This window comes from Mobula birostris, chromosome 4, assembly GCF_030028105.1.
Source record: "Mobula birostris isolate sMobBir1 chromosome 4, sMobBir1.hap1, whole genome shotgun sequence".
Classification (NCBI taxonomy): domain Eukaryota; kingdom Metazoa; phylum Chordata; class Chondrichthyes; order Myliobatiformes; family Myliobatidae; genus Mobula; species Mobula birostris.
The window spans coordinates 208,073,649-208,093,707 of record NC_092373.1 but is presented as its reverse complement, the minus strand read 5'-3'; the positions used below and the strand labels follow the sequence as shown (position 1 = coordinate 208,093,707).

Here is a 20,059-nt window from a genome sequence, read left to right as displayed (position 1 = left end):
ATGCAAGGCTTCATGGTCATGGTAGTCTTTCCTGGGGTAAAGTGTCCCGGGATTTGACTGCTACTTTTGACCCATATTTGGGAGTGAGAAAGTTGGCAACCCGAACTGTAAAAGACATGTTGAGGTGAGTTTAACCCTACTTGAACACCAACCCCCCCCCCCCCCCCCCCCGGTCGGCCGGTCCGCAAGAATATTGTCAATATTAAACTGGTCCGCGGTGCAAAAAAGGTTGTGGACCCCTGGAATAAAGGAAATTACAATGGCAAAGTTGACTGGAAAGCGACACAAACAGGAAGGACAGCAGAGCAGCAATGGCTGCAGTTTCTGTGAAAAATGAGGAAAGTGCAAGACAGATATATTCCAAATAAGAAGAAATTTTCAAAGGGAAGAAGGATATTACCGTTGAGTCAGAGTCAAATTAAAAGCAAAAGAGAGGGCATACAAGGAAGCCAAAGCTAGTGGGAAGACAGAGGATTGGGAAGCTTTTAAAAACTTGCAGTAGGAAACTAAGAAGGTCATTAGAAAGGTAAAGACGAATTATGAAAGGAAGCTGGCGACTAATATCAAAGAAGATACAAAGCTTTTTTAAGTATATAAAGGGTAAAAGAGAGTTGAGGGTAGATATAGAACCAATAGAAAATGATGCTGGAGATATTGTAATGAGAGATGCAGAGATGGCAGAGGAACTGAATGCGTATTTTGCATCAGTCTTCAATGTGGAAGACATCTGCAGTATACCGGACATTCAAGAGTGTCAGGGAGTGAAGTTTGTGCAGTGAAAGTTACGGCTGAGAAAGTGCTCAGGAAGCTTAATGGTCTGAGGGTGAATAAATCTCCTGGACCTGATGGAATGCACCCTTGGGTTCTAAAGGAAGTAGCTGGAGAGATTACGGAGGCATTAATAATGATCTTTCAAGAATCGATAGATTCTGGCATTGTACTGTGCTCAATTCTGGTCGTCATACTACAGGAAGGACGTGGAAACCATAGAAAGGGTGCAGAGGAGATTTACAAGGATGTTGCCTGGATTGGAGAGCATGCCTTATGAGAATAGGTTGAGTGAAGTTGGCATTTTCTCTTTGGAGAGACGGAGGATGAGACGTGAACTGATAGAGGTGTACATGATAATGAGAGGTGTTGATCGCGTGGATAGTCAGAGGCTTTTTCCCAGGGCTGAAATGGCTAGCACAAAAGGGCACAGGTTTAAGGTGCTTAGAAGTAGGTACAGAGGAGATATCGGGGTAAGTTTTTTTACACAGAGAGTGGTGAGTGCGTGGAATGGGCTGCCGGTGGCAGTGGTGGAGACAGAAATGATAGGGTCTTTTAAGAGACTCCTGGATGGATACATGGAGCTTCGAAAAATAGAGGGCTAGGGTAAACCTAGGTAGTTTTAAGGTAGGGACGTTCAGCACAGCTTTGTGGCCGAAGGGCCTGTACTGTGCTGTAGGTTTTCTATGTTCCTATGTTCCTACCAGGTGACTGGAAAATTGCAATGCTATTTAAGAAGGGTGGGAGGCAGCAGAAAGGAAACTACAGACCTGTTAGCTTGACATCAGTGGTTGGGAAGTTGTTGGAATCGATTGTTAGGGATGAGATTACAGAGTACCTGGAGGCACATAACAAGATAGGTGAAAGCCAGCATGGTTTCCTGGAAGGAAAATCCTGCCTGACAAACTTACTGCAATTTTTTAAGGAAATTACAAGCAGGGTAGACAAAGGAGATGCAGTAGATGTGGTGTACTTGGATTTTCAGAAGGCCTTTGACAAGGTGCTGTACATGAGGCTGCTTAGCAAGATAAGAGCCCATGGAATTACAGGGAAGTTACTAGCATAGGTGGAGCATTGGCTGGTCAGCAGAAAACAGAGAGTGAGAATAAAGGTATCCTATTCTGACTGGCTGCTGGTTTCCACTGGAGTTCCACAGGGGTCGGTGTTGGGACCGCTGCTTTTTACAATGTATGTTAATGATTTGGAATATTGGATTAATGGATTTGTGGCTAAATTTCCCGATGATACAAAGATAGGTGGAGGAGTGGGAATGTTGAGGAAACAGAGAGCCTGCAGAGAGACTTAAATAGTTTAGGGGAATGGGCAAATAAGTGGCAAATGAAATACAATGTTGGAAAGTGTATGGTCATGCACTTTGGTGGAAGAAATAAATGGGCAGACTATTATTTAGATGGGGAGAGAATTCAAAATGCAGAAATGCAAAGGGACTTGGGAAACCTTGTGCGAGATACCTTAAAGGTTAACCTCCAGGATGAGTCAGTGGTGAAGAAGGAGAATGCAATGTTGGCATTCATTTCTAGAGGTATAGAACATACGAGCAGGGATGTGATGTTGAGGCTCTATAAGGCACTCATGAGAACACACTTGGAGTATTGTGTGCAGTTTTGGTCTCCTTATTTTAGAAAGGATATACTGACATTGTCGAGGGTTCAGAGAAGATTCACGAGAATGGTTCCAGGAATGAAAGGGTTACCCAATGAGGAATGTCTGGCAGCCCTTGGGCTGTATTCCCTGGAGTTCAGGAGAATGACGGGGGATCTCAGAGAAACATTCCAAATGTTAAAAGGCCTGAACAGATTAGATATGGCAAAGTTATTTCTCATGATAGGGGAGTCGAGGACACAAGGCCATGACTTCAGGATTGAAGGACGTCCATTTAGAACTGAGATGGGGAGAAATTACTTTAGTCAGAGGCTGGTAAATCTGTGGCATTTGTTGCCACGAGCAGCTGTGGAGGCCAAGTCATTGGGTGTATTTAAGGCAGAGATAGATAGGTTCTTGATTAACCAGGGCATCAAAGGGTATGGGGAGAAGGCAGGGGAGTGGGAATGACTGGAAGAATTGGATCAGGCTGTGATTGAATGGCGGAGCAGACTGGATGGGCCGAATGGCCTACTTCTGCTCCTATATCTTATGGTCTTATGGATTGGGACAGGCTGTTTGCTGGCAAAGTTGTACTTGGTAAGTGGGAGACGTTCAAAAGTGAAAATTTGAGAGTGCAGAGCTTGTATGTGCCTGTCAGACTACAAGATTAAGATAAGAGGTACAGAGAACCTTGGTTTTCGAGAGATACTGAGACACTGGTTAAGAGAGAAAAGGAAGTGCGTAGCAGGGATAGGCAGGTAGGAACAAATGGGGTGCTTATGGAGTACAAGAAATCCTGGAGAACATTGGAGAAATAAATCAGGAGGGCTAAAAGAAGGCATGAAGTTGCCCTGGCAGCAAGGTGAAAGAGAATCCTAAGGAATTCTACAGATATATTAATAGCAAAAAGATTGTAAGGGTCAAAATGGATCTTCTGGAAGATCAGAATGTTAATCTATGTGTGGACCAAAAGAGATGGGGAAGTTCTTAAATGAATTCTTTGCATCTTTATTTACTCAGGAGACAGATACAGTCTATAGAAATGAGGCAAGATGGCTTCAATTTCACGAAGCTGATACAGATTACAGAGGAGGGGGGGTTTGCTACCTTGAGGCAAATCAGGGTGGATAAACCCCCAGAGCCTGACAAGATGTTGTCTCAGACCCTAGGGGAGGGAAGTGCAGAAATTGCAGAGGATTGGAGGATGGCCAATGTTCTTGCACTGTTTAAAAAAGGTTCTTAAAATAAATCAAGCAATTATAGGCCAGTGAGCCTTACATCTTTAGTGGAAAAATTATTGGTAGATATTCTAATGGACCTGGTGTATGAGTATTTGGATAGACATAGACTGATTAAGGATAGTCACCATGGCTTCACGTGTGGAAGGTCGTGTATAACCCATCTTACAGAGTAGTAGATTGAACTAGACATTGGCTTTGTGGAGAAGCCAGAGAGTGGTAGCAGATGGTTGCCTCTCTGACCGGTGGAATGACAGTGGCGTGCTGGGTCCATTGTTGTTTGTCATCTATAGCGATAACCTGGATGATAATGTGGTTAACTGGATCACAAATTTTTGGATGACACCCAGACTGGGGGTGTAGTGTACAGCGAGGGAGACTGTCAGAGCCTGGCAGTGGGATCTGGACCAGCTGGAAAAATGGCAGATGGAATTTAATGCGGACAAGTGCAATCACGGATAAAGCAGTGACTGGTTGGCAGGAGGCAAAAATTCGGAATAAAGAGACTTTTCCAGCTGGCTGCCGGTGAGAAGTGATGTTCCACAGGAGTCTTTGTGGGGACCAATTCTTTTTACGTTATATGTCAAAGATTTGGGTGATGGAATTGATGGCTTTGTTACAAAGATTGCAGACAATATGAAGATTGGTGGTGACTTTGAGGGAGTAGAGAGGCTACAGAAGGGCTTAGATGAGGAGAGTGGGCAAAGAAGTGGCAGATGGAATACAGTGTCAGGAGGTGTATGGTCATGCACTTTGGTACAAGAAATGAAAGAGTTGACTATTTTTTAAGTGGAGAGAAAAAAAAAGATTTGAGGCACAAAGGGATTTGAGAGTCGTTATGCAGGATCCCTTAAATGTTGATTTGAAGGTTGAGTTTGTGATGAGGAAGGCAAGTGTGAATTTAGCATTCATTTCAAGAGGACTAGAAAATAAAAGCAAGGATGTAATGTTGAGACTTTATAAAGAACTACAGAGGCCTCACTTGGAGTATTGCGAGCAGTTTTGGGCCCCTTTTCTCAGAAAGGATGTGTTGAAACCAGAGAGGGTTCAAAGGAGGTCCACGAAAATGATTTTGGGATTGAACGTCTTGTCGTATGAAGAGTGTTTGATGGCTCTGGTCCTGCATTCACTGGAATTCAGAAGAATGAGGGGTGACCTCATTGAAACCTATCGAATGGTGAAAGGCCTCGATAGAGTGGATGTGGAGAAGATGATTCCTGTGGTGGGAGAGTGTAAGACCAGAGAACACAGCCTCAGAAAAGAGGGGTGTCCTTTTAGAACGGAAATGAGGAGGAACTTCTTTAGCCAGAGAGTGGTGAATCTGTGGAAACCATTGCCACTGGCAGCTGTGGGAGGCTAAGCCTTTATGCATATTTAAGGCAGAGGTTAATTAATTCTTGGTTAGTCTGGGTATGAAGGGATAAAGGGGATGGTGGGGGGTAGCAGGAGACTGGAGCTGAGAGGAAAAATGGATCAGACATGATGAAACGGTGACACACTGGGCCAAATGGCCTGATTCTTCTCCTATATCTTGTGGTCTTATGGTGTTGCACTTTGGTAGGACCAGCCAGAGTAGGTCTTACACAGTGAATGGTAGGGCACTGAGGGGTGCTGCAGAGTAAAGGGATCTGGGAATACAGATCCAAAGTTCGTAGAAAGTGGTGTCACAGGTAGGTACAGTCGTAAAGAAAGCTTTTGGCACATTGGCCTTCATAAATCAAAGTATTGAGTACAGGAGAAGGGATGGAATGAAGTTGTGTAAGACATTGGGGAGGCCTAATTTGGAGAATTGTGTGCAGTTTTGGTCACCTACCGAAGGGAAAGATGTAAACAAGGTTGAAAGACTACAGAGAAACACTCACAGGGGTGTTGCTGGGTCTGAAAGACCTGAGTTATAAGCACTTCATTCCTCAGAACGAAGAAGATTGAGTAGAGATTTGATGGAGGTATACAAAATTATGAGGGGTATAGACAGGGTAAATGCAAGCAGGCCTTTTTCCTTGAGCTTTGGTGAGACTACAACCCGATGTCTGGGTTAAGGGTGAAAGGTGAGAAGTCTAAGGGGAACATGAGGGGAAACTTCTTCACTCAGAGGGGCGTGAGAGTGTGGAACGAGCTGCCGGCACAGGTAGTGCGTGCGAGTTCGATTTCAATGTTTGAGAGGACATTGGATAGGTGTGTCGATAGTAGGAATATGGACGACTGTGGTCCTGGTGCAGGCTGATGGGAGTAGACAGTTTAAATAATTTGGTATGGACTAGATTAGCCAAAGAGCCTGTTTCTGTGCTGTACTTTTGTATCTCTCTGTGCCTGTCTCCTCTCTCCCTCTCCTCTGGTACAGGAGCTGGGCCCCAACAAACCCCACCAGCCCCCCCTCCCCCAGCATGGCCACTCCTGAGGCACACCCGCTCCCATACCATCGCCCTACCCCAAGCTCTGATCCCTCACACCCACACAAACTGACGAGGTACAGTCCACGCCGTCTCTGCCACCATCCACCTCTCCACCTTGCCTCTTGGCCTCCTGACTGCAGCAGGGACGGACCAGCGGTTCTGGCCAGCAGAGAGTGGAGGGACTGAATGGTATGCATAGTATGACATTCGCCAGAGCAGCTGGCTGAAGGTGGTATGACCAAAATGGGGAGTTTGTGTATTTGGGAGACGGTCACCGTTTCGGGCTTGGAACCTTCATGAGGTTGCATTCCCCCTCCCTCCCTCCATAGACCCTTCACCCCACCAACCCTGTGGACCCCCCCCATCAGCACATGTCTCCCCAATCCTCCTCCACATCTTGTGTTGTGAAGGGAGGCACCGGGCTGGGGGAGGAGGAGGGAGAGTGGGAGGCGTTGGTGTCGGGGGTGGGGGGGGGTATCTGCAGAGGGGAGTAGGTTGGATGGGGTGGCTGTGTAGTGTCTGTTCTGTGTCTAAAACTGATGGGTCCCTCATCCTCAGGATCACTCGGAACCGGCCATTGGGGCGGCCGCCACTATGGCCCATGAGATTGGCCACAACCTGGGACTGGCCCACGATGGCGTCGGCTGCTGCAAGCAGGCCTCAGCTGAGCAGGGAGGCTGCATCATGGCGGCTGCCACAGGGTGAGGACATGGAGACACTCCTGACACCCCCACCCCCTGAAACCCCTCCCCCTGAAACCCCTCCAACACCCCCACCCCCTGAAACCTCCGATGGCTTGGGTGGATGACGGACCTGCCGCTTTGTGGCGAAGTCTGCAGACAGTATGAAGAGAGGAGGTGAGAAAGCAGAGAGGCCACAGAGGATGTATACAGATAAGGAGAATGGGCCAAGAAATGGCAGCTGGAATACAGTGTTGGGAATTGTATGGCCATGCACTAAATTCAAGCAAACTGTTTTCTAAATGGAGAGAAAATTCAAAATTCCGAGAAGCAAAGAACTTGAGAGTCCTTGTGCTGGATTTCCCGAAGGTGGATTTGCACAGTGAGTCTGTTCTGTGGTGAGGAAGGCATATGCAGTGTTAGCATTAATTTCTTTTCAAGAGGACTAGAATATTAAACCAAGGAAGTAATGTTGAGACTTTACAAAGCGCTGGTGAGGCCTCACTTGGAGTATTGTGAGCAGGTTTGAGCCCTGTATCGTAGAAAAGAAGTGCTGAAACTGGAGAGAGTTCAAAGGAAGTTCACAAAGCTGTGGAGGCCAATTCTTCAGGTGTATTTAAGCAGATGTGGATAGATTCTTGATTATACAGGGCACGAAGGGATAAGGAGGTAAAGTAGGAGGAGCTGAGAGGGAAAATGGATCAGCCATGAAGAGATGATGGAGCAGACTCGATGGGTCAAAGGCCTATGATTATGCTGTAGTATCTCATGGTTTGATGGTCATCCCAGGGACTACACTGACTTGGCAACACAGAGACACTGCTGACCACCCGACATGCACAGCAAGATTCCAGAGACACCGTTGACCACCTCGACGTCAGTCACTCATCTCCCTCTCCCTCAGACACCCGTTCCCGAGGGTCTTCACTCCGCTCTCCCTCTCTCAGACACCCGTTCCCGAGGGTCTTCACTCCGCTCTCCCTCTCTCAGACACCCGTTCCCGAGGGTCTTCACTCCGCTCTCCCTCTCTCAGACACCCGTTCCCGAGGGTCTTCACTCCGCTCTCCCTCTCTCAGACACCCGTTCCCGAGGGTCTTCACTCCCCGCTGTCCCTCCCTCAGACACCCGTTCCCGAGGGTCTTCACTCCCCGCTCTCCCTCCCTCAGACACCCGTTCCCGAGGGTCTTCACTCCCCGCTCTCCCTCCCTCAGACACCCGTTCCCGAGGGTCTTCACTCCCCGCTCTCCCTCCCTCAGACACCCGTTCCCGAGGGTCTTCACTCCCCGCTCTCCCTCCCTCAGACACCCGTTCCCGAGGGTCTTCACTCCCCGCTCTCCCTCCCTCAGACACCCGTTCCCGAGGGTCTTCACTCCGCTCTCCCTCCCTTAGACACCCGTTCCCGAGGGTCTTCAGCTCCTGTAGCCATTCGGACCTACGGTTTTACCTTCGGCGTGGAGGAGGTGTGTGCTTGTACAACCGGCCGGATATGGAGAGACTGTACGGAGCTCGACGCTGTGGTAATGGCTACCTGGAGGCCGAGGAAGAGTGCGACTGCGGAGAGGTGCAGGTCAGTGGGGTGTGGGGGGGTGGGGCGATAACCGAAAGGATAGGAACAACAGTAGCAGGGGTTTGAGATCCTGATGGGGGCTGTAACTGGCGGGAAGGTTGGGGTGACTGAGAGAGGTGATGTGGTGTGATAAATTTAATAGTGATTGGTACGGGGACAGTAACCTGACCAGTACAGGCACAGGGCAGTGTGCAGAACCTGTCTGTACGGCGAGGCCGGTGTACGGCCACTTCCGGACATTAATACTCTCTGCTTGTGTTACAGGAGTGTGCGAACCCGTGTTGCAACGCCAATAACTGCACCCTTACTCCAGGCGCCCAGTGTGCACACGGAGTGTGCTGCAGGCAGTGCAAGGTACGATTCCAGGATGCTGTCTTTCCCAGGAACACCCCTGACTGCCCCTGGGCCTGGGGTCAGGTGGCTTATTATGCCCTCACTGCCCGCGGATCTTTATTACCATAAGATGTTGGAGCACAATTAGACCATTTGGTACATTTTGTCTGCCCGCCATTCCATCAAGGCTGATTTATTGTCCCTCTCAACAGTCTCTTGCCTTCTCCCCATAACCTTTGATGTCCTGACTAATCAAGAACCTATCAAGGTCTGCTTTAAATATACCCAATAACCGGGCCTCCACAGGTGTCTGTGGCAATGAATTCCACAGATTCACTCCCCGCTGGCTAAAGAAATTCCTTCTCATCTCTTATCTGAAGGGATGTCCTTGTATTCAGAGGCTGTGCTTTTTGATCCCACTGTATTCAGGCCTTTCAGTATTCAAAAGGTTTCAGTGAGATCCACCCTCACTCTTCTAAACTTCAACAAGTACAGGCCCAGAGCCATTCACACAGTAACCCTTTCATCCTGGGATAATTCTCGTGAACCTCCTCTGAACCCACTCCAATGCCAGTAGATCCTTTCTCAGATTAACCCTGACCCTCACTGCTCACATACATTTATTACCCTGAATATTTATTAACCCCCAGCCCCCCACTTGTGCAACAGTCACCGTGGCTGTGTGCTGTCTCACAATGTGATGTTGGTTTGGAGGAGGTGATAATAGTGATTGCTGAGAAGAAGATGGTGTGTGTTGTCAGCGTGGACATCAGTGAAGCTTTGGCATGGATCCTCGTGTTAGGCTGGTCCAGGAGTCACCAGGGATCCACACCGACTTGGGAAGTTGTCAGGCACTGGAGCTGGAGAGTGATGGTGATGTTCAGTAATCAATCAATCCACTCACACCACTGTCAGGCACTGGAGCTGGAGAGTGATGGTGATGTTCAGTAATCAATCAATCCACTCACACCACTGTCAGGCACTGGCTTGTACATGCCCTTGCCCACCCCGGCATCAGCCTCTGGGAACACAGAGATTATTGAGTTGTAATCAAATCACAAAGGAGAAAATCTGCGGATGCTGCAAATCCAAGCAACACACACAAAATGCTGGAGGAATTCAGCATTCATTGGCTTCGTCGGTATAACCACCGGCCACTTCGAATGAGCGTCCTCAGCCATCACAAACATGGAGTCCAAGAATGGGCCAGCAAAGTCAATATGTACTCTTTGCCATAGTGATGATGGCCACTCCCACGGGTGTAATGGTGCTTGTCCGAGTGCATTTTGAATTTTTTGGAATCGCGAACAGCTTTTGGTCAAGTCTTCAATCTGTCTGTCGATTCCTGGTCACCACACGTAGCTCTGGGTGAGACTCTTCATCTTGACTGTACCCCGGTGTCCTTCATGTACTCTGGTGTGCAGTTTCAAGGGAACCAGAACATGAGATCCACACATCAGCGTTCTTTAACATACTGAAGTTGATCTCATCTCACTGAGAACTCTGGAAACAGGATTGCCATGACTTGGCCAGACTATTGATAATGTTGGGTCATTCATTGTTGTTCTTTGTATTTCAGAATTTGTTACTGGTGACTGGTCCACCAATGCTGTGTGAACCATTTCTGCTTGGTCATAGAATGAAAACTTTTCTTCAGTTGTCAACAGTGGAAGATGTGACAAGCTGTCAGCATTGCTGTGTTGTTTGGTATCTTGAACTTTATGTCATCAGAGTGGGCTCCTGGGAAAGGTGCCCAACGTTGCAACCAAGCAGCAGTCGTCACTGGAATTCCCTTCCTGGGATTGAAAACAGACACAAGGGGCTGGTGATCTGTCACTAGCATAAACTTTTGTCTGTAAAGGTAGTGGTTGGACCTCTTTATTCCTCATACTGGACTAAGAGCCTCTTTGTTGATCTGTGTGTAGTTGTGTTCTGTGCTCATCAGTGATCTTGAAGCAATCAGGCATTCAGATCCATCTTTCAGAATGTGTGAGAAATTGGACCCAGTGCCATAAGGGGACACATTGCACGCCAGTCTGATGGGCAGAGATGGATCACAATGGATGAGCAGTTCGTTGGATGTTATTAGTCTCTTTGTTTCCTTGAATGCTCTTTCACATCTTTCTGACCATTCCTACCTTGCTTCTGTCTGCAACAGTGCATTCAATGGGTGCATCACTGTAGCAATGGTTTGGGAGAAACCGGTAGTAGTAGTTTACAAAGCCCAAGTATGACCAGGGTTGTGACACATCTTCCAGTTGGGTGCCTGTCGCACTGCTTCAATCTTCTCTTGTGACTTGTGTAAGCCATGTTTGTCCACAATATGAGATTTCATTCTTGAAAAACTCACATTTCTCACTCTTTGCGCACAGACCTTACCAAGGTTCTGGAGGTGCTCTTCATCAATCTTGCCATTGATGATGATGCTATCGAGGTAACATTGTGTTCCTGGGATATCTTGGAACACTTGGTCCATTGTTCTTTGCCAAATTTCTGGAGCTGATGCGACGCCAAAGACGAGACGATTATACTGGAACAGTCCCTTGTGAGTGTTGATTGTGAGGAAATTCCTGCTTGACTCCTCAATCTCCATTTGCAGATAGGCTTGTGACAAGTCAATCTTTGAAAACCTCTCCCCACCTACCAAAGGTGCAAAAATGTCTCCTATTTGTGGCAGGGGATACTGCACAGTACACAGCACCGGGTTGATGCTCACTTTGAAATCTCCACAAATTGCGAACTGTTCCGGGCTTCCCTTTCTTGATCACTGGGTCAATGGGCACGGCCCAGTCACTCCACTCTACGCTTGAGAGAATTCCAGACACCCCAAGTCTGAAGTTCAGCGTCCACTTTAGGACGTAGTGCGTAAGGCACTGGACGTGCTTTTGGAATCTTGCTGTTGCTGTTTTAGGCAGTTCATTTCTGTTCTGCTAGCTTTTGAGTTTACCAGTCCCCTTATCAAATACCTTCTCAGAATCAGAATCAGGTTTATTATCACTGGCACGTGTCGTGAATTTTGTTAACTTAACAGCAGCAGTTCAATGCAATACATAATCTAGCAGAGAGAAAAAAATAATAAATAAAATAAATAAGTAAATCAATTACAGTATATGTATATTGAATAGATTAAAAATAGTCAAAAACCAGAAATAATATATATTTAAGAAGTGAGGTAATGTCAAGGGTTCAATGTCCATTTAGGAATCAGATGGCAGAGGGGAAGAAGCTGTTCCTGAATCACTGAGTGTGTGCCTTCAGGCTTCTGTACCTCCTACCTGATGGTAACAGAGAGAAAAGGGCATGGCCTGGGTGCTGGAAGTCCTTAATAATGGACACTGCCTTTCTGAGACACTGCTCCTTGAAGGTGTCCTGGGTACTTTGTAGGCTCATACTCAAGATAGAGCCAACTAAATTTACAACCCTCTGCAGCTTCTTTCGGTCCTGTGCAGTAGCCACCCCCCACCCACGCCATAGCAGACAGTGATGCAGCCTGTCAGAATGTTCTCCACAGTACACCAATCATGGGATTGAGTTTATGAGCCGAGAGGTAATGTTACAGCTATTTAAGACTGTCGCGGAAAAAGAATACTCGGACCTGGAGGGAGATTGCGGTAGAAAATTCTTTATTTGTCACATGATATCACGGGGAGCCCAGCACCTAAAGGCGCGGTCCTGGAGCTCCGTCAAACAAGAAAACTCAGTCATATTTATACATGAATGGTACGTGACAAGAGACACGTAGGTGGATTTTTTTTACAGAAGTAAAGGTCACGTGCCTCAGGACATTGTATGAGCAGATAATTCCTTATTTGAACCTCTGTCTAGCACTTTCAGAGAACGCTACCGAATAGCGAAGTGGCAAAAATATGTCCTTGAGCAGCAACACATTTTACTTAAGTGTCAGTTTTCAAAAACTATATCAGGCAAGCTGGCTCAACCACAGACATATAAAAATTCTTAGAACAAAGAAGTACAGATACAGTTAATTTTGTGTCTCAGTTGCGAGTCACATTTCAATCACTGAGTACATTAGTTACAGATAAATGCTTGTAGACTTCAAATTCACATTTTTAAACAGATCATTAACCCCTCAATGCCCATTACAATGTAAGGCCTTCATATTTTCTCCCACAAAGACCCTGGTCAGACCCCACTTGGAGTACTGTGCTCAGTTCTGGTCACCTCACTACAGGAAGGATGTAGAAACCATAGAAAGCGTGCAGAGGAGATTTACAAGGATGTTGCCTGGATTGGGGAGCATTCCTTATGAGAATAGGTTGAGTGAACTCGGCCTTTTCTCCTTGGAGCGACGGAGGATGAGAGGTGACCTGATAGAGGTGTATAAGATGATGAGAGGCATTGACCGTGTGGATAGTCAGAGGCTTTTTCCCTGGGCTGAAACGGCTAGCACGAGAGGGCATAGTTTTAAGGTGCTTGGAAGTAGGTACAGAGGAGATGTCAGGGGTACGTTTTTTTACGCAAAGAGGGGTGAGTGCATGGAATGGGCTGCTGGCAATGGTGGTGGGGGCAGATACGATAGGGTTTTTTAAGAGACTCCTGGATAGGTACATGGAGCTCAGAAAAATAGAGGACTGTGGGTAACCCTAGGTAATTTCTAAGGTAAGGTCATGTTTGGCAGAGCTTTGTGGGCCGAAGGGCCTGTATTGTGCTATAGATTTTCTATATTTCTATGTTTTTGAGAGTACTTGTTGAGATACCAAATCTCCTCAAACTCCTAATGAAGTATAGTCGCCATCTTGCCTTCTGTGTAACTGCATCAATATGTTGGGACCAAGTTAGATCCTCAGCGATCTTAACACCCAGGAACTTGAAACCGCTCACTCTCTCCACTTCTGATCCCTCTATGAGGATTGGTATGTGTTCCTTCGACTTACTCTTCCTGAAGTCCACATTCAGCTCTTGCGTCTTACTGAGGCTGAGTGCCAGGGTGTTGCTGCGGCACCACTCCACTAGTTGGCATATCTCACTCCTGTACGCCTTCTCGTCACCATCTGAGATTCTACCAACAATGGTTGTATCATCAGCAAATTTATAGATGATATTTAAGCTATGCCTAGCCACACAGTCATGTGTATTCAGAGAGTAGAGCAGTGGGCTAAGCACACACCCCTGAGGTGCACCGGTATTCATCGTCAGCGAGGAGGAGATGTTATCACCAATCCACACAGATTGTGGTCTTCTGGTTAGGAAGTCCAGATTCCAATTGCAGAGGGAGATACAGAGGCCCAGGTTCTGTAACTTCTCAGTCAGGATTGTGGGAATGCTGAGCTATAGTCGATGAACAGCATCCTGACATAGGTTCTTGTGTTGTCCAGGTGGTCTAAAGCTGTGTGAAGAGCCATTGGGATTGCATCTGCCATTGACCTATTGTGGCAATAGGTCCAGGTCCTTGCTGAGGCAAGAGTGACTAGATCAACCTCTCTAAGCATTCCATCACTGTGGATGTGAGTGCTACCGGGTGATCGTCATTAATGCAGCTCACGTTATTGTTCTTAGGCTGTGGTACAATTATTGCCTGTTTGAAGCAAGTGGGAACTTCTGCCCATAGCAGTGAGAGGTTGAAAATGTCCTTGAATACTCACGCAGTTGGTTGGCACAGGTTTTCAAAGCCTCACCAGGTACTCCATCGGGACCTCCCACCTTGCGAGGGTTCACTGTCTTTATAGACAGCCTAATATCGGCTTCTGAGACAGAGATCACAGGGCTGCTCATTAGCATTAAGCAGCTGGACAGTCTCTGGTTAGTGTTACCTGGTTAGGCTGCAGTTGCCTGTTGAGGACAGATGAGAGCTTTGATTCAGTGACAGTCTAGTTGGATTTTTCTCAACCATTCATGTCCAAAAAGTGCTGGCTTCCGCTTTTCAATATGTAGAGCTCTAACTGCTGTGTTTGGCCTGCATGTGTTACATTCACCTTCAGTTTGCCGTTGAGAGACACTTCTTTGCCTGTGTAGGTCTTCAGCATCACTGAAGTTTCCTCTGATGATATCTCAGAAAGCAGTCTGTTGTAGTCAGCCACTGAAGTTATTGACAAAGCTGACCCTGTGTCCAGCTCTGTTTTCAGTTTTACACCAGACACAACTATTGTGATCCAGATGATTTTCTGATCCGTCAGCCATACTATGCAGTTCCAGGTATGAGAGTTCACTTTCGTCAGGCTCTGTTTTATCTGTTTCGGTTTTACATTTGGTCATCCATTTGCTTAATTTCGTGTCTGAAACTTTTCACTCAGTGTGTTCTTCCTCTTTGGTTCTGCTTTTTGTCTGCCTTGCACATTCTTTCTGTGACCTTGTCTATGATACTTCCTGCAAACTTTTTCTTTGAAACAACAGTCACTTGTTAACAGTCATCGATAACATTTTTGGCTTTTTGCACTATTCAGGAACATTTTGTGCACTTCACATTTTAACCTCCTTTTCTGTAGTTCTGCGGCATCATTTGCTGTAGTCTCTATTGCAATGGTCAATGTCCATTCTAAGGTTAGGTCTCTTTCTGACAGTAGCCTCGTTTGAGTGCTATGACTATGCATGCCACATATAAGCCCGTCCATTGATGCATCAGAAAGTCAATCTCTAAAGTCACAGTACTGGGAAAGTTTGCACAGTTCTGCAATGTATTCTGAAATGCTTTCATCCTTTGATTCCTTTTGTAAAATCTATATCTCTCAGCCATTACCAGTGGTTTAGGGCTCAAGTGATTTTGTAAAATTGTAACAATTTCATTGAACATCTTGCTTGCTGGCTTTTCAGGAGTTACTAAGTTGCATAAGAGACTGTACATCCTTGCATCCATTAAGCTAGGAAGTGTGGGGGCTTTCTTTTTGTTACTCCACGTTGCTCACATTACAATACAGTTCCTCCCTCTTCAAATACAACATTCAGCTTTCATTAGCATGATCAAATTCATCAATTTTCCTGACTAAAGTCATCACCACCTTAGTTACACTTTAAATTTGCTAGTTGCATCTTGCTCTGTGTACTATGCAGTGTTACTCACACATCCCTTTGTTAGCGTCTGTGACGCAGCCTACTCTGTACTCTTTAACTCTTAACTCTCGTTGTTTTATCCCATAACTGTTGGTGCAGTTCGTGATATTTTCTGATATTCAGATCCGTACTCGTCACCAATTTGTTCTGTCTGTGCACAACTATATATTGATTAAACAGAAGAACACATGCAGGAGATGGCTTCAACTGGTGTATTCATGTTGCAACGTGAGAGAGAGAGAGAGAGATCAATACGCAGCAGTGAGTCGTGGCCATAGTTGTGACCATTACATCAAAAGATATACCTTGTGTCGAAAGGACGGACAGGAAGGCAGAGATGGTGGTGTGGCTTTGTTGGGAAGAGGTGGAATTATATCGTTAGAAATGGGTGATATAGGGTCAGAGAACATTAAATCTTTGTGTTTCTTAGAGTTAAGAAACTACAAGGGTAAAAAAAAAAAAAAAAACCATTATGGGAATCATATATAGGCCTCCAAATAGTAGCCAAGATGTGGGGTTGAGATTGCAAAGGGAGCTGGAAAGGGCATGTAATAAGGGTAATGACACAAATGTAATAGGGGACTTCAATATGCAAGGGGATTGGGAAAATCAGGTTGGTGTTGGATCACAAGAGAGGGAATTTGTCGAATGCCTACGAGATGGCTTTTTAGAGCAGCTTGTGCTTGAGCTCTCAAGGAAAGGCCATCTTAGATTGGGTGTTGTGTAGTAACCCAGATTTTGTTAGGGAGCTGAATGTAAAGGAACCCTGAGAGGGCAGTGATCATCATATGATTGAGTTCATAGTGCAATTTGAGAGGGAGAAACACAAGTCATATATATCTGTATCAGAATGAAATAGAGGGAATTACAGAGGCATGAGAGAGAAGCTTGTCCAGGTGGATTGGAGGAGGATACTGGCGGGGATATTGGCAGAGCAGAGGTGGCTGAAGTTTCTGGGAATAGTTCACAAGGCACAGGATAGATATGTCCTACAGAGGAAGAAGTTCTCAAATGGCAGGGGTAGGCAACCGTGGCTGACAAAGGAAGTTAAGGACTGCATAAAAGCCAAGTAAAGGGCATACTAGGTAGCAAAAGTGAGTGGGAAGTTGGATGATTGGGAAGCTTTTAAAATCCAACAAAAGGCAACTAAAAAAGCTATAAGAAGGGAAAAGATGTAATATGAGAGGAGACTAGCCAATAATATAAAGCAGGATACCAAAAATTTTTTTTCAGTTTTATAAAGAGTAAAAGGGAGGTGAGAGTTGATATAGGACCACTGGAAAATGATGCTGGTGAGGTAGTAATGGGGGACAAAGAAATGGCAGATGAACTTAATGGGTACTTTGCATCTGTCTTCACTGTGGAAGACACTAGCTGTGTGCCAGAGGTCCGTGAGTGTCAGGGAACAGGAGTGAGAGCCATTGCTATTACAAAGGAAAAAGTGCCAGGCAAACTCAAAGCTCTTAAGGTGGATAAGTCGCCTGGACCAGATGGACTACATCCCAGAGTCCTGAGACAGGATGCTGAAGAGATAACAGATGCAATGGTCATGATCTTTCAAGGATCACTTGTTTCTGGCATGTCCCAGAGGACTGGAAAATTTCAAATGTTACTCCACTCTTTAAGAAGGGAGGAAGGCAAAAGAAAGGAAATTTTGGCCAGTTAGCCTAATCTCAGTGGTTGGGAAAGTGTTGGAGTCTATTATTAAGGATGAATTTTTGGGGTACTTGGAGACTAATAATAAAATATGTCAAAGTCAGAATGGTTTATGTAAAGGGAAATCTTGCCTGACAAATCTGTTAGAGTTCTTTGAGTAAGTCACAGGCAGGGTGGACATAGGAGAGGCAGTGGATGTCACTTACTTGGATTTTCAGAAGGAATTTGATAAGGTGCTACACATGAGGCTGCTTAACAAGATAAAATTCAGTGGTGTTACAGGAAAGGTACTGGCATGGATAGAGGAATGGCTGACAGGCAGGACGCAATGAAAGGGAATAAAGGGGGCCTTTTCTTGTTGGCTGCCAGTGACCAGTGGTGTTCCTCAGGGGTCAGTATTGGGACTGCTACTTTTCACATTGTTTGTCAGTGATTTCAATAATGGAATTAGAAACATAGAAAACCTACAGCACAATACAGGCCCTTTGGCCCACAAAGCTGTGCTGAACATGTCCTTACCTGAGAAATTACCTAGGGTTACCCATGATTCTCTATTTTTCTGAGCTCCATATACCTATCCAGGACTCTCTGAAAAGACCCTATCGTATCCATCTCCACCACTGTCACTGGCAGCCCATTCCAAGGACTCACTGTTCTTCATCGGTTTGATTGAGCCACAACTGCGCAAGTGTGTGGACGTCAGCCAGTGAGAAGAGTTTAAAAGGAGACAGCCTTATAAAGTGTGTGTTGGAGGAGTGGGCAACAGAGTAGAGCGAGACAGAGTAGGAAGGCTTTGGCTCAACAGGGCTTCAGCGTTAACAGGTCGAGGCGAGGTAGGTTACCTGAGTAGAATACAGACAGGAGGTATGTGTGTGAGGCCGGTTGTCTGTGCTCGGTGTCAGATGTGGGAGGTCCTGGAGACACCCAGCCTCCCGGACAGCCACATCTGTGCCAGGTGCATCGAGCTGCAGCTCCTTGGGGACCGGGTTAGGGAACTGGAGATGCAGCTCGATGACCTTCATCTGGTCAGAGAAAGTGAGGAGTTGATAGAGATGAGTTATAGGCAGGTGGTCACACCGGGGCTGCAGGAGACGGACAAGTGGGTAACAGTCAGGAAAGAGAAGGGGAAGAGTCAGGTACTAGAGAGTACCCCTGTGGCTGTCCCCCTTAACAATAAGTACTCCTGTTTGAGTACTGTTGGGAGGGACAGCCTACCTGGGGGAAGCAACAGTGGCCGTGCCTCTGGCACAGAATCCGCCTTGTGGCTCAGAAGGGTAGGGAAAGGAAGAGGAAGGCAGTAGTGATAGGGGACTCTATAGTTAGGGGGTCAGACAGGCGATTCTGTGGACACAGGAAAGAAACTCAGATGGTATTTTGTCTTCCAGGTGCCAGGGTCCGGGATGTTTCAGATCACGTCCACGATACCCTGCAGTGGGAGGGAGAACAGCTGGAGGTCATGGTACACATTGGTACCAATGACATAGGTAGGAAAAGGGAGGAGGTTCTGAAAACAGACTACAGGAAGTTAGGAAGGAAGTTGAGAATCAAGACCTCAAAGGTAGTAATCTCAGGATTACTGCCTGTGTCATGTGACGGAGAGTATAGGAATAGAGTGAGGTGGAGGATAAATGCGTGGCTGAGGGATTGGAGCAGGGGGCAGGGATTCAGATTTCTGAATCATTCGGTCCTCTTTTGGGGCAGGTGTGACCTGTACAAAAAGGACAGATTACACTTGAATCCCAGGGGGACCAATATCCTGGCGGGGAGGTTTGTTAAGGCTGTTGGGGAGAGTTTAAACTAGAATTGCTGGGAGGGTGGGAACCGAACTGAAGAGATATAGGAAGAGGCAGTTGGCTCACAAATAGAGAAAGCTTGTAGACAGTGCGAGAGGGAGGATAGGCAGGTGATCGAGAAGGGACACGCTCAGACCGATGGTTTGAAATGTGTCTATTTTAATGCGAGGAGTATTATGAATAAAGCAGATGAGCTTAGAGCGTGGATCAGTACTTGGAGCTATGATGTGGTGGCCATTACAGAGACTTGGATGGTGCAGGGGCAGGAATGGTTACTTCGAGTGCCGGGTTTTAGATGTTTCAGAAAGGACAAGGAGGGAGGCAAAAGAGTTGGGGGTGTGGCACTGTTGATCAGAGATAGTGTCACGGCTGCAGAAAAGGAGGAAGACATGGAGGGATTGTCTACAGAGTCTTTGTGGGTGGAGGTTAGGAACAGGAAGGAGTCAATAAATCTACTGGGTGATTTTTATAGACTGCCTAATAGTAACAGGGATATCCAGGAGCAGATAGGGAGACAGATTCTGGAAAGGTGTAATAACAGGGTTGTTGTGGTGGGAGATTTTAATTTCCCAAGTATTGATTGGCATCTTCCTAAGTGAGGGGTTTAGTTGGGGTAAAGTTTGTTAGGTGTGTTCAGGAAGGTTTCCTGACACAATGGAGAGGCTGTACTTGATCTGGTGTTGGGAAATGAACCTGGTCAGGTGGCAGATCTCTCAGTGGGAGAGCATTTTGGAGATAGTGATCACAATTCTATCTCTTCTACCGTAGAATTGGAGAGGGATAGAAACAGACAAGTTAGAAAAGTGTTTAATTGGAGTAAGGGGAAATATGAGGCTATCAGGCAGGAACTTGGAAGCATAAATTGGAAAGAGATATTCTCAGGGAAATGTACAGAAGAAATGTGGCAAATATTCAGGGGATATTTGCGTGGAGTTCTGCATAGGTACCTTCCAATGAGACAGGGAAAGGATGGTAGGGTACAGGAACCGTGGTGTACAAAGGCTGTTTTAGTTCTAGTCAA

At 46.3% G+C, this 20,059-nt stretch overlaps 1 protein-coding gene across 1 annotated transcript in view; it reads left to right on the top strand.

Annotated features, from left to right (window-relative positions):
• LOC140196915 (disintegrin and metalloproteinase domain-containing protein 33-like) overlaps window positions 1-20,059 on the top strand; it is a 125,454-nt gene that overhangs the window by 27,673 nt on the left and 77,722 nt on the right. The window contains exons 11-13 of the mRNA XM_072256851.1: window positions 6,563-6,705; window positions 8,074-8,251; window positions 8,516-8,605. Coding sequence (XP_072112952.1) covers window positions 6,563-6,705; window positions 8,074-8,251; window positions 8,516-8,605 — 411 coding nt within the window. The remainder of the gene's footprint in view (window positions 1-6,562; window positions 6,706-8,073; window positions 8,252-8,515; window positions 8,606-20,059) is intronic.